The sequence below is a fragment of the Chiloscyllium plagiosum genome, chromosome 19 (assembly GCF_004010195.1).
Source record: "Chiloscyllium plagiosum isolate BGI_BamShark_2017 chromosome 19, ASM401019v2, whole genome shotgun sequence".
Taxonomy (NCBI): Eukaryota; Metazoa; Chordata; class Chondrichthyes; order Orectolobiformes; family Hemiscylliidae; genus Chiloscyllium; species Chiloscyllium plagiosum.
In genome coordinates, this window is record NC_057728.1 from 6,864,861 (window position 1) to 6,879,262 (window position 14,402).

Genomic DNA, 14,402 nt, shown 5'->3' on the forward strand with positions numbered 1-14,402 from the left:
TCACATTCCCCAAACATCTTTGGACTGGGAGGAAACTGGAGCATCCAGAGGAAACCAGCAGGTACTATTTGCGACACTTGGTGTTTAGTGGCATCACCCACATTGTGTTGTGCACCGTGCCAGTCAACTTTCAAATCTTTGACGCATGATAGCAGTTTAAGTGAAAGGTTTAAGACGGAGTAATTTCCACTCTTCCTTGTGGAGAGACCAGAACTGGAGGCCATAAGTATGAGTATCAGAAAGTGTGATCGAGTTAAGGATAACTTTCATTAGCTAAGGAATGGAGAAAAACTTGGAAATTACTAAGACTATATTGGGTTGGGAGTGTATGGGGTAAAGCAGACACTTTTTATTTGAGGGAACAAAGGACAGAAGGATATATTTGGGATAGAATCGCTTAGTGGGAAGGGATTTTCAGTTAATAGTAGTCGCAACTATGAGGGTTGAATGGCCACTTGTGGGGGAGGGAGTAATTCAGTACCCTGCTGAGATGAAACATGTTTGTTTTTGTGGTTGATTTGTGGTTTGATTTATAGAATGAACTTAGTTTTTTTTTCCTCACTCTTGTTTCACTGGCCTGCATTTGTGAAATTTCATTTCACCAGTGTGATAAACCAGCAGAATATCAGGTTGCTTAATTACTCATGTTTTAAGCAACAGAGGAATGGATATTGGTCCCCAGTTTTGGTTTTGCAGGTTGAAATAGTTTGACATCTGATTTGAGGTGGATCAAAGTTCGCGGTATAGCTGTTGTAGAATGGCATGTTGCACTATTTAGCTTTAAACAAATGCCCTCATCCCAAACAGCAATCCAAAATGTGAAGATATTTGTCAAGTGTTAAGATGCTAATTTTCATGAGTAGAATTTGGATAGATGTCCATCATACAGAAAGTGAAGAATTGGCCAGAATGGGTAAAGCAGGATGTTGGATAAAGTTCGAGCGCAAGTTTACTGCTGAACTAAGATGACTTCTTATTCTCAATTCTCTAATTGAGAATAACATTACAAAGACTTGTAGAAGTACAAGCATAAGATCCTGCAGATGGATGCAGAACAACCAATCTAAGTCTTTCAAACTGAAAAGGACATAAGGGATCCTTGGGTGATCTCAAGGAGGGCACCCTTAAGCAATTCTCTTCACTATTTGTAAAAATCTTTCCACTGAAGTGGAACATAAATGTAGGTGATGCAGTGAGTTGGAAATCAAACAGCAGATTTTACTCTTCCTTCCTCTGAAGACCGAGACAAAATATCAAATGCTAGGACAATTTCTTTTCAAAAAGGAAAGTTTTTTTGGAATGGAAAACCTTAAGACCAGTCTTGAGGATGTGCTGGTTTCCATATGAAGATTGAAATTGGGTGAGGAAATATTTTAGTTTTGACTTTGACTTGACCGTGTTTAGAGAATTGCCAGTGCAGCACACTGACGGTAGGAGCTGGTTAAATGTTAATTGAATTGGCTATAATTTGATGACAGATTCTAACGTTACCCATCAGTTTGTAAAAACAAAACTCTTGTGCAACCTATCTTCAGTTTTGAAGTATCAATGTTCATATGTGACTGATGGCCTTGATTTATTTTAAAGCATTATGGAGCCTGGTTGGAATCTCCTTACTGGCTTGTTAGACAATTGGTTGGAAGGTGTGTGTGTGTTCTGTACAGATGCTTCAGCATTTCATGATGGCTGCGTGATTACACCAGTTCATCTTTCACATCTTAAGCTCCATCCTTTCTTTAGTCTTCAACAATTTTTGATCAAGTTGGTGCATTACCCCAAACAGAGCTCTAATGATTACATAACCTATAGTGTGGAAACAGGCTCTTCGGCCCAACTAGCCCACACTGACCCTCCGAAGAGCAACCCATCCAGACATATTCCCCTACATTCACCCCTGACTAATGCACCTAACAACATTATGGGCAATTTAGATTGGCCAATTCAGCTGACCTGCACATCTTTGGGAGGAAACCCATGCAGTCACTGGGAGAACGTGCAAACTCCACACACAGTTGCCCAAGGTGGGAATTTTAAACCTGGGTCCTTGGTGCTGGGGCAGCAGTGCTAACCACCCTAATCCTTGGCAAAATCTTTTGTTTCTATTATTTTTGGCTTCTAGAAATCCAAATGCAAATCTACTGGTTCGGCTTCAATTCTGCTTGTATCCTCAGTATCCAATGAATGTCAAACATGGCTTCCTTTTAATATAACCATGTTGATTGTATTAGCTTTTGTAAATGCCTTGCCATCTCCTTTATTGGAATCCAGCACTGTCCCTACATGAGATTTAAGCAACTAACCTGTAATCTCCTGCTTTGTCTTGAATGTTAGGTCATATTAGCAATTTTCCAGTCCATTGAAACCTTCCCTGAGAGTTGTGGGATGTTTCAACCAATTCCCTCACAAGCTCTAGCCACTTTCTTTTGTTTTTAGAAACCTTTTTTTTGATTTCAGGGCATCAGGTACTGCTGAATTGTCTATCTTAAGTCCCATTGATTTTTGTCAAATGCTTTGTCCATCGTAGACTGTTACAAATCTTATAATTGAGCTGAGGCTCCTGATCAGCCAAATGTGTGCACTGGAGTCCACCAGCACCATACTACAGCTGCAACACACTGCTACCTGCCCAACCATTTCCTATTTAATTAACTTGCATGTTAAATATTTTGTAAGTGACGTTGCTAACTTTTCTCTTAAGAAGTTTAATTGAGACATAAAATACCTACCAATCACCTACCTATTTTTCTTTAGTGTAATATCTTTGAATAGGATGAAGGGGCTCTGCCACCAGTTTTTGTCTGCCACCACCACCGTTCACAGGGAAATCGGCCTCCTATTCTGCTGAGTAATTGATGCTGACCTCCTGCACACCTCCCATAGTCTCTAGGAATGCATCTGTCAATCCCTTTTTGTCTGAGGAAAAAGGATGGGTCAGCCTTGTGGACACCAGTCTGAATGCTGGTCTCCCTGGTTTGGCCTTTGAACTGAACTGACTCAGTTACTGGAGTGGAGCTGCTAATGTGCATAAGTGGTTGTGGAGTCATGGGGACTGACTGAGTTTCTAACTGTACCTGGCCCTGGACATTCACCTCTGATGTGGAGTATGTAGAATTTAATATTTAGAAGGGTTTACTGCTGACATGCACCTTCCATGTCTGATTTCTAAAGTTCACATCAAAAATTGTGTAGCACTATCCAACATTATGTAAGGTCTGTGGGAGTTTTAAATAACCAGTGATAATTTTACTCCAAACGTAAACTATGGATTACCCAGAGCTGCTATTTCAAATGTTGACTTGGCGAGCTTAACGTTTTAATAGTTTCAATGCTTTCTGCCCTGTTTTATGAATTCCCAAAATTATTTTCAGCTGATCACTAAACTTCTTGCTCCCTCCATGGCCTGCCCATCTTCAGTCTGTAGACAAGACAATAGAGTGCCAGTTGTGAATGCGTTATCCTGTTGGTGTACTAGCTGGTTCTGCAGTTCACATTCCCAGTCTCGGAGATGACTTATTTTACAGGCCTGAGGCAAAAATAACAATTGTTCTACACTTATTATCCATTTGCCTACAGGTGTAAGGGCACTTGAGTATTTTGTTTTACTAGTTGCACAATTTGATTCATTACCTGTTGGTAGAAGTAATCATACAAATTTTTCACTTTCTGAAAGGTGGAAATGTTGATCCAAGTCAAATATTTTTAAACTTCAGCTAGCTAAGCCTTAAAACCTCACAATAGTCGCCCTGAAGTGTGCTGGGATATTGGGCTAGGAGATCAGAAATAAGCAAAGACTGATAAAGTATTCGGAAGCATCCCTTGGACTATCATCCTCGTATAATCCAAAGTGATGGTGCATGATCTCTGGTTAATTGAGGTGAAAGAGGGCCTCAAACTGGTAGGAAAAACTACTAGTAAAGATGATTAGGCTGCATATTCTAATCTGTGGATATATTAATTATCTTTTTGATTCAGGAAGTTACTGTTGAAAGAATGAATCTCCAAGGTCAGTGCAGATCAATTCACTGGAATACTGCTGGCATGTCAAATGACTCTATTCTTGATGATCTGACAAATAATTTTAAGCAGGTTAGAAAGATATGAATAGTGAAGGTGGTTTGTACCTGAATAGGAAGTGTTCTCTTTGAGAAGAGTTAATGGTCAATTAGGAAATGATAGTTGTAATGTCTGTTGCCATGACTGCACAATGTCCCAGAAATAGCTGTATATTTAAGAGGTGGAAAGAGAGGAACTTGGTGACATTACCTCCTAGGGAAGTGGTACTCAGCAAGTAGGATTTGAGGGTTCATCAGTTTTTCAGGTCTTTATGGACTTTAGCCATCTTCAAAACTCTAGGGCAATGAGGTGATGGTGTGTTAGTGCTAATTTTCCAAAACTCACTACATTCTAGAAATGTTCCATCTTGGAGGCAAATATAATGCCTCTTTGAAAAGGGATGGTGATGGAAAGCCATTTCAGTTGTCTTATCATGGTGCTGGTATTGAAGTTTCTGTAAGGAGATAATAGGGTGAAGAGAAACTGCAAGGTTATGTTTCTTTCACAAAGCCACTTCCTGTCTTCAAAAAGTCAGTAAGTTGTTTGAATAAGCAACTTGCAGTGTGGATGATGAACACATTCTACTGTATCTTAATTTCCAGAAGGCAAGTTGCCATCCAAGTTAGGTTGTGTTTATGTAATGGGCTTTGGACTGGCATAACTAGATGGCTCTCAGGCAGCTGGATTATGCATAGGTGGATTTTTGTTTTCCTGATCTGGCAGCATGAGACCAATGGGGTCCCACAGCTGTCTTGACTTCAATCTTTCCCTTCACCTAATTCATTGATATAAATTGTGAAGGAGACATTGACTAAATTTAGCAAACGAATGAAGTATGTAGTGAAGATGATGTAATGGTGCAGATGCATTATGGGATGTGGTAGTACAAATCTGGCAGAATATAATGTGGAAAAAAATGTGAAGTAGTGCACTAAGAGCTTGAAAAGCAGCCTGACCTGAATGGAAAAGAATGGACCGTGGCTGAGATGGAGGATCCAGATGCTGTAGTTAAAGTCAAAGTACGGTGGCACCTCATGTAATTGAGGGCTAATGCAATGCTGGCTCTGTTGGATTGAATGTAAAAATAAGGATGTGATGTGCTTCAGTTCCAGGGCATTGAGATTGCATCTTGAATTAGATGTTTTGGTCTCCTTAAATCTAATAAAGATCAGATTGGCTGAGAACTACTTTGCATTGGAGTGAAGGAGGAATGGATTGGAAGTATAAAAAATCTTAAATAACCTTGACAAATAGCAATGGAAGTGATGTTTACTCTCATGGGTGAGTCCAGAACTAGAGCCCCTTTTTTTTTTTTAGAAAGGGTGGGTGTCACCTTTTCAGGGCATGAGAGTTTGAGTTAAAAGACTTTGGAGTTCTTCTGCCTTGGGCCCTGGATTCATAAGGCAGAGCGGTGTAGATTGGTCAAGGAAAGTAAAGATTACAGTGGTGGTCAGGAATGTAAACAAATAACAATAAATTATAAATTACATTGTTGACTGAATGGTCTCCCGTTTCTAACTTGCAAAATACAGTCTGTAGGAATAGGTAGAGAAGTAGGCTTTCCCCCTTAGCTGTGATATGAATTAAATTGTTCTTCCTCCATGGCCTTCGAAACTACTCAAGATATGTATTACATCTGTGTCACCGACACTTTAGCTCAAGCCAGTTTGCTTTCTTCTTTTGAGAGTTTTCTAGGTTTGGCTCACTTCCATGTAAACTTGTTCTGGTGTCCTGCCATCTTGTGGAAAGCAGGTTCTGATAATACTGTCTCTCAACAAATCATTTTCTCCTTGCTGTGTTATGGTGAGGTAGCATAATGATTTGCAGTAAACTTATCCAGCTGACGATCAGGATGCAGGAATTCTTTTGCACGCATTAAGTAACTTGGGCAAGTTGGTCTGTTATGGATGGGCAGCAGAATACAGTTGGATATTATTAAAATTGTCCCATCCCTTTCAGACAATGGTGAGCTGCACCATGGGTTGCTGTTCAAAAAGTGAAACATGTTTGAGGAGACTTCTAGTTTTTAAAGGCTCCCAATGAACTACCTTGATTTTGTGTGTATGCATTAAGTTGGTTTTACTTAAAGGTTTAGCACTACCTTTGTCGCTGTTTTTTTTTTTTCAGGATTTGATGCCTACAGAGGAATTCCCATACCTGGTAATGGAACATATGGACCTTTTCCAAATAGGGAGTACCCTGGGATGCCATATACTCCAAGGGTAAGGATTGCCATATACCATTGTAAATAACAAATTGGGTTAACAATTCTGTAGACTTTTCTGCCTGCGTTTGCAAACTTCATTTTTCTCAACTCGAGCCCAGAATGAATAAAAGACAAATTAGTTTTTGTAGATGATTTGTTTACTGGTTAGATCAATCTATTGAATTCATGATACAGTGAGTCCTGTTTTTTTTTTTGAACTGTGCCTTTTTTATTCCTTCTAAAAAGGGCCGCATTGGAATCCACAAGTGTAGCATGCCTGCTTCTCCTCTTCCTCCCCCCACTTTCCTTTTCCTCTCCTCCTTCTTCATCACCCCCCCCCCCCCCAAAAAAAATACCCTGTCTTTCAAACAGTGAACAAATTCACTTGTATGTAACAGTCTGCAATGGACCATTGAATACAGTCTAAATACTTTTTTTATTAAATGTACAATCCTTATGGTGCTCCAGTTTCTGACCAGAAGCATTTCTGGGGCTTCCAATATTTACTATCCATGTTAATATTGAGGGCCCCTTGTAGATTGCAACAAAGTCTACTGATGGTCTGAAGGTTTGAAAGCAAATTGAGGATACAGTCTACAATTTGCTTAAGCAAGCAGGTTTTTAAAAAATCAGATGGAGTATAATATTTAGATAACAACAGGATGTGGGGATCAAAGGTTCCTTTATATATGAATTGCAAATTCTTAAAATCTTAAACTAGAAGCTTGACTAGAAAGGAACATTTTAATTTCTCAACACTGAAATAGAGCCACTAACAGTGGTGTACCTGGACCAGTTGCAGCCTTGTACAAGCAGTTCTGCAGACTAATCCCTGGGTCTGCTGTATAGGTTGACTTTAAAATAACCTAAGGTTATTATACATACCTGGAGCAGATGAGATGTGAAACCAGGCCTCCTGACTCACATGCGAGACACTACCATTACATCACAAGAGCCCCCCATTGATCTGCACTTTTTTACTTAAGTGTTCTTGCTGAATTTTCCCTGCTGCCAAATCACTGACTTTTTTAACCACTAGCCAGTAAAATGGGTCTGCTTTATTTTCTAATCCACCTGTCCAGATGCTATTTCACCTCTTTGGAAGGTGTGGGACTTCAATCTGGGCCTCATAGTCAAGAGGCAGGGATAGTACCACTGCCACAAGCCTTTTTGGGTCTCTTCTTTTTTTCTTTTACCCAGCAGTGGTCTCACTCTCAACTGAGTGACTGCCCCACCACCATTAGTAAAACACCTATCTAGTCAGATTTAGAAGCAAAGCCCATATTGGACAACCACAACCAGCGTTTATGTTTGAGTGACTCCCCACCACCCAAATTGGACTTCCATGTTTTTTTCTGACTAACCACCAATTTTTTTAAAAATAACACTGTATAACCAGTTAGATATTATGTGCAAAGGCTATTAAGGCCAAATAGGTCTGCTTTATCCTTTTCACTTTTCAAACTGTTCAGAGATGTTACTGCATACCTCTGCAGCAGATGAACCTAGGCCTCCTGTCCAGAGGTAGGAACATTACTGCTGTGCCACAAGAGGGCCCCGATAAGTCTCCTGTATGGAGGATTCAAGTAGTGAATTCCAGGTATTGCTTGTTACTAAGGGAGCTTGTACTTGACAAACACCCACTGGAGGGTCTTTGATTCCCTAGGGCCTTGAAGTCATGTCAGGTGTCATTTGTGTAAAAGTATTGTAGTACACCTGTACAGGGCAAAGGTGTAAACAGTACTATGTACACTTTCATCCTTGAGGACAGATTTGCATAGGGAATGGCTCAGAAGGTTCTCTCTGCTGATTTCCTACCTTGGCTGGTGCCTTTTCAGGAAATGTTAGGCCCTCCTGCCTTATCAATTTATTCTTGTGTGACAATGTTAGTAGATGGCTTGACACAGCAGATGCTGAGAATGGCTTACTTTAGAAGTATCTAAAACAGCGGCACATCTTTTTAAAAGTAATAGCTCCCCCACTTTAACATGGCGATGAGGTACTTGATTCTAAAAATATCCACAACAATGGATTGGAGGCTGGACCCATGATTTTATATCTGCAGTGGAGCCTAGGGTTAAAGTTCACAATCAAATCAGTTAGGACAGAATTGAAGGCTGCTTGGGCCAAATGGGCTACTTCCACTTAACTTGTATTACATTTCTCTTTACTCCTGGCACAAAGTACACTTGTAGAAATTGAGTTTGATTCAGTCAGTATAACTTGCATCTGTTCACTTGTTTTTTTTAACTCTATCTTCAAGTCAACTTTTTTTAGGATGCATAAATTGCATTAGATTTTTTGAATTTTCTGGCTCATGCTAGAGGCATGCTACAATCCACTAGCCTGTTTAGCAATTAAATAAGCTTATGGCTGGTCTGTGACCTAATGCTGCTTCACCTGCCTTTTTCTCTCCATCCAATTTTCTATCCAAGAGAATTCTTGCAGACTTTAAAATTTAATAATTTGTAGAATTCAAAATTCTTCAATGTTGCTCTTAGGTGCTTAAACTCGTTAAATGCCAGGTAATGTAGCGCTGGTTTGTCAAATCTCAAATGAGCCAGTATCTCTAGTAAAGCCATGCTTTGTTCCCTTCCTAATGTGTGCTGTGTAGGCACTCCATTTTACATGATAGGATTATTTAAGTTATTGACTGGTGCAGACATGAGGGCAACCAGCCCCTAAAGTGAGGAGCTTTTGAGTCTTGGGTTCAATTCTTGTCTGTGTCCATTTATTCCTGCTGTATCTTAAAGTATTACACTGCCCAAGTATCCTAGTGTTTCCAATGTTGTATATATTGTGACTTTTTGATTCTGCACTGATTTAAATCCAGATCCCAGTCATCTATTTTAACGTTTTCTGCACCCAGTTCTCACCACTGATTGCAACACTGCCAAAAACTGTTTTGGAATCTTGAAGTGATTTGCAGCTTGTCAGTAATGCTGTCTTGATTTTGTGACTTGTAAGGCAGATATTGCCATCCATCTTTCTGTTGCCTTGCAGTGTCATTAACTGTCCTTAATACTGCAGATATTCTAAGGTGTTAAAAATAGGCTGCTTGACCAGATCCAAAAGAAGGCCATTCTATGTGCTCCAGGGGTTTTCTTTCTTTCACTCCTTCAATTGTGATCATTCCTACAAAATTGCCATAAATCCTGAATATTGCTGAAGATTTGAAATGCTTGATAGATTCTACACTAATATCTCTAGTTAAATTACTGTGAAGAGTATGGAAAGTCCGATTTACTTGATTATCTTTTTTAGGAACAATCCATTTTTACTATATTGGTTCCTTCCACTTGACAATCCAATTTTAAACTCCATCTCTAGAAGCAAATATATTTTGTCTGAGATGCCAATATTTTTTGGATTTGTATCATTTGCTTCCCAAATGAAACTTAATCTCTGGATGCCGCTGGTGTACTATCAATACGTTAAAAATTGACTGATAATCCTACTTTAGCCTTATTGCAAACTGGCAAAAAATTGATATTAACACGAATGTGACAATTTAATTATTTTGCTGTGTTTATCTTTACATCCCAAGAAATTTTTGAATGGAGTCGAATTTCCTGGAAGCAGTTTTTAAAAGTTGTTTTTGGTCTTGAGCAGTGAAGTCTATTGAAGCTATTTGGTGATGGTTTCAAGGTGGTCTGGAAAGGAATCGTAATTCCAGCCATGTGGCAAAACCCAACACAGACAGATTTGAAATGCAAAATCATAGGGGACCTTTAGAATTCTAACTCCATCGTCTGGCCTGCCTTTTGCTTGTGACTATGCTCGTTCTTAGGTTTCCAATCTGACGTTTCATTTTAGGATGCTCTGTCCTTGTGTTTAGGAATTGCTCCCATGGCTTCACTATCTTTTTGTTTTTCATCCAAATTTATCTGGATCTGTGCTTGCATTCTGACACCCCACCCCATCCTAATTTTTCACTTCTGCTTCCATCCATAGTGTTATGAGCGAGTAAAGCCCATCAAAATAGCCTAACCTGAAACTTTTTCTTATTTTAAAGGCATGTGCCAGAAATTGCTCTGGATGCAATTCAATTGGTGAAACTACTGGTCTCTGACTCTAAAGTGTATTCATTACCATTAAAATACAACAAAAAATGGAATAATTAACTATATATTGGAAAACTTTGATTTAACTGCTAAACAGTAACTGTTCCAAAATGTTAACGTCCAATCAAAACACTTTGCAAAGGCACATAGTTATACAGACTTCCTGCTGCTAAAAGTGCATGCAAGACGGAGAGGATTCCAGCTTGTAGCTGAACAGGCAAAACTGCTTCCACATCCAGCTTCAAGACCCCAACAACTGCTTTAAAACTACACTCAAACTCAAAATCCTGGTTGGGTGAGAGCTTGCTATTTGAATTGTTACAACTTTTCTTTTTAAAAAAAATCTTCAGGTGCCTCAAGCCTTCATTGGGTTAAAATAGACAGCTTGGAACCTCTAAACGTCCAGAAAAAGGACAACATACACCTCAATGCCATAGGGTGTTCATTGTGACAATACTATTGCTGGTGCTACCTGAAAACTGACTACTTTGGCCAACTTTTTTGTTCATCCTTTCCTAATAAGTCTTGTGGGTTACTGTTGGATTTTGATGCCATGCCTTTTAAAGTGTCTGAAGGTGTTTTCACAGCATTTACAGTGTAAACTGGAAAGCATCGAATCAGACGATGGAGTTTTTGCATTAACTAATGCAGAATATGTTGCAGATGATGATTAACAAGGCCTTCTGCTCCCCAAATTATCTGTTTTAATCTTGGATGGGCCTGTTCCCCGTTGTTTGATTACAATGTCTGCTGTTTTGCAGGAGTCTGGTTACCAGCAGAACTACAAACGTGGTGCAGGAGTTGGGCCTCGTGGGACCATGAGAGGAGGTAATTATGTAATGCTTAATGTTATCCTTGGGACTAAGGTTTAAGAACCATATTAGTTGCTTCGTAGTCAAACCTAAGTAGGTTAATAATTGGTCTCAACTATATGGTAACCAAGCAGTGCAATTCTCTAAATCCTTCCTGAAAAAAGGACAAATTGAGTGAGTTGTTGGCTAACATTATTTTAGGCTGTTTTCTCTTTGGTATCACCCCTGCCATATCATTGGGTGGATGTGACAGCAGCAACATGTTCATCCTGGCTGAGTGGCCACATGCCAACACATTGCGCAATGTAAATTTTTACTCTTTATCGTTTCAACTAGCTCCATTGCTAGGTTAGATGCCTCTTAGAAATCAGTGAAGTAAGTTGAACCTGTCCCAGGAAAAGTATCATTTGTAAAGATCACTACCTCCTCTTCTCTTATAAAGTCCGTCTGGTTTTGTCTCATCTGCACTTGCCTGCCATCTATTCTACAAAGCATTGAAATATTAACAAAAGCTGAAATGGAGACATAGCTGCATCCTAATAATCTGAGGATTTTCCCTCAACAAGGCTTCATGAATCCTCCGACTCCAACTTGAATAGATATTGAAGTGAAAGTTGGTTTTAAAAAAATCTACTAGTTTTACTAAATGGGACCAATCTGGTTTATTTCTGACTTTTTATTTGATATGGAGATGGGAAAACTAATGCTGGATTAATTAGTAGAATAATCTTTAATGTGCACGTGACTAGTTGGTAAAACTACTTTGCATATGAAAAGCTTTAGGAAAATCAAGTTGCAGTTTTGAGTCACCTGGAGTCTGCAAAAGCCACATCCGTTTTATTGGCTTCCATTTGCTTGGAATATTTGCATTGAGATTTGTCTTGTGGTATCGCCTCATCCTTGAATGTACCAAGCTTCTTGCTTTGCCAAAACATTAGTAGAAATCCAACTGGAGTCGCTAGTTTGAGCACAGTAGTATTTCCATAATATGCTACTTTCACTTTGGGCAACAGGTCCAGTTACCTTAGTGAAATGCCCCCCTCCTGTACTACTCGGTGACTTTAATTTCAAGATCAGCGCCAAGAAATCTTTTCCTACAAATGCTTCAAAAACAAGCTGTTAGATGCCAGCTTTTGGCCTTGTGTGCATTTAGGTGGTGGCACAGTTTGGTAGCAGCTTGCACTCTTATCTACAGCTCCCACAATTCCTTCTCTTGGAATTTCTAGTATTTAGAAGATTCTGACTTCATGTTCGAACAATAAATCTGTGCAGGAATGACAGCTGAATTTGATATTTCCCTTAGTTGCACAATTTTTGACTTGGGCCCTGGACATATAAATTATTTATGTTCAAATGTCCAGTTATTGTCTTAGTGTTTCTACTGCTTTTTTTCTTTGCAATTTGAAGCAGTTTAAAGATCCAGAAGTCTGGCATGTTTAAGGATGAAACTACGAAACTTTTAAACTAGTAAGTGTTCAATTTGAACTTGAATGCGATCAGTGCAGACTCCTGATTTAGTTGTTCTTTCTATCACGTGTAGATATTTGTACCAGTATCTAATTTCTAAGTGGATGATTAATAACAAACTGACCTTGAACAAGACATTCTTTATTTCTCCAACTGAATTACAGAACACCCCCAAGGGGAAAATGGTGCTATTTCACAGAATTATGTCTGGTGTCCAAACTACAGGTGAATTCTGATTCAAACTCTACTAATTTGCAGATCTAGATATTCAACATCATCCATGTGATGCAGTTAGCATACTGGCTATCTGGCTTGTAGAATGCAAGATTTCATGTAATTGAATTTGTTGGCATCACTGGTTTTCTGGGTGTTTTGAGAATGTTTGGACGCTTTGACATCTATATTGGTGTGGCCATCTTGTCACTAAGGTTTTAGCTGAGCAATCTCAAATTTAGTTTGTTGCCAGACACCCTCTTCGCAGTGGTCCCCTAGTAAATAGGATTTCATTAGAGTTTCAAGCACCAACTAGGGCAGTTGTGGCTATCTGACTCGTTTCTGTAAATGCATGTGGAAACACCCTTTCGTGAAATAGCCTGTGCCTTGTTGTTGCAGCACACTGTTTGGCCTGAAAATTGACCTCTTTGATTTGAGCCCAGAATGCCATTACTAACTAGGCTATTATATTGTCTGCTCCCCACTTTCTGAAGACCTGTTGCAGTCAGAGCTTGGTTGTCCCTCTGCACCACAAGGTGTAGTGTTTAAAACTTCTGAAGGTGCAGGATTGTGCATCTATACCAAAAAATGAATACCATTTAAGTCAGTGAGCTCTGTTCCATTCTCTAAATCTTAATAATCTTTGATGAATTACTTAACTTGAAGCTTATCTTGGCCTGATCAAGGCTGTCATCGAGGATTTTCCGTCTTTCCAGGAGTTGCTGTTTACTTGGGGTATGCACTATTCCTGAATAAGGCTGATAAGTGTCTGATTTAAAATCTATTTGTAAGCTTTCATGGTTTTATATGGAATCCATCAACCCTCCACACACCTTTTCTTGAAGGGAAGGAAGTTGGATCTTCTGGCTCTGATCATTTGGGACATCTTGAGCAATTGCCTTGGATAAACAGTGATGCAGTCCAGAAAAGTGGTGGCCTTTGAAAGAGCTGTCCATTTTATTTTGATCTGATTTGACCTTTCTTCAACTTTGAACTTTCCTATACATTGTTCACTTGTACTGTCATACTTGAACCCACTTCTGCTGTTTTCTGAACTTGGGATATGAGCTGTTTAGTCAAATGTTAACTGTTTGCTGCCTCCACTGGTAATGCACTGTAGCTCTGGATTGTGAATTGCCTGCATCTTTCTCTTGCCCTCTACCTGAAGCAAGTTTTAAACTTTGATCACCATCAGTTGTGCCTGATTTCTAAATCCCTTATTACTATGACTCTGGAAGTTGTCCCTGGCCAGATTTTTAGAGATCAAATTCTCCCTTTTTATTCTTCATTCTGTGAATGTATACTAAATCTCTTGAAGCTTTCATTGTAGCTGTTGACACAGTATTTTCATACATGAAAGTAACCCAATTCCTTTCAGAAGTGAGTCTTCATCTCAGTGGAATTACTATCAATACATCAGGGAAATAAACTTGGTTCCTGTTGGGGTATTGTCCAGGAATATATGTTCATGACTGTTTAGTGAGAAATGATTTGTGTTGTGCAACAGTATTTGGCCCTGGTACCAATTGTGGTAGGCAGACCATTTCAACACTAACTGCCCCTAGTTCTACTGAACAAATTGCTAGT

At 39.3% G+C, this 14,402-nt stretch overlaps 1 protein-coding gene across 9 annotated transcripts in view; it reads left to right on the forward strand.

Annotated features, from left to right (window-relative positions):
- Positions 1 to 14,402, forward strand: part of caprin2 (caprin family member 2) — a 56,292-nt gene that overhangs the window by 29,716 nt on the left and 12,174 nt on the right. For all 9 annotated transcript variants that reach the window (XM_043709005.1, XM_043709001.1, XM_043709000.1 and 6 more), the window contains 2 exons: positions 6,181 to 6,275; positions 11,085 to 11,151. In XM_043709005.1, the coding sequence (XP_043564940.1) occupies positions 6,181 to 6,275; positions 11,085 to 11,151 (162 nt within the window). The remainder of the gene's footprint in view (positions 1 to 6,180; positions 6,276 to 11,084; positions 11,152 to 14,402) is intronic.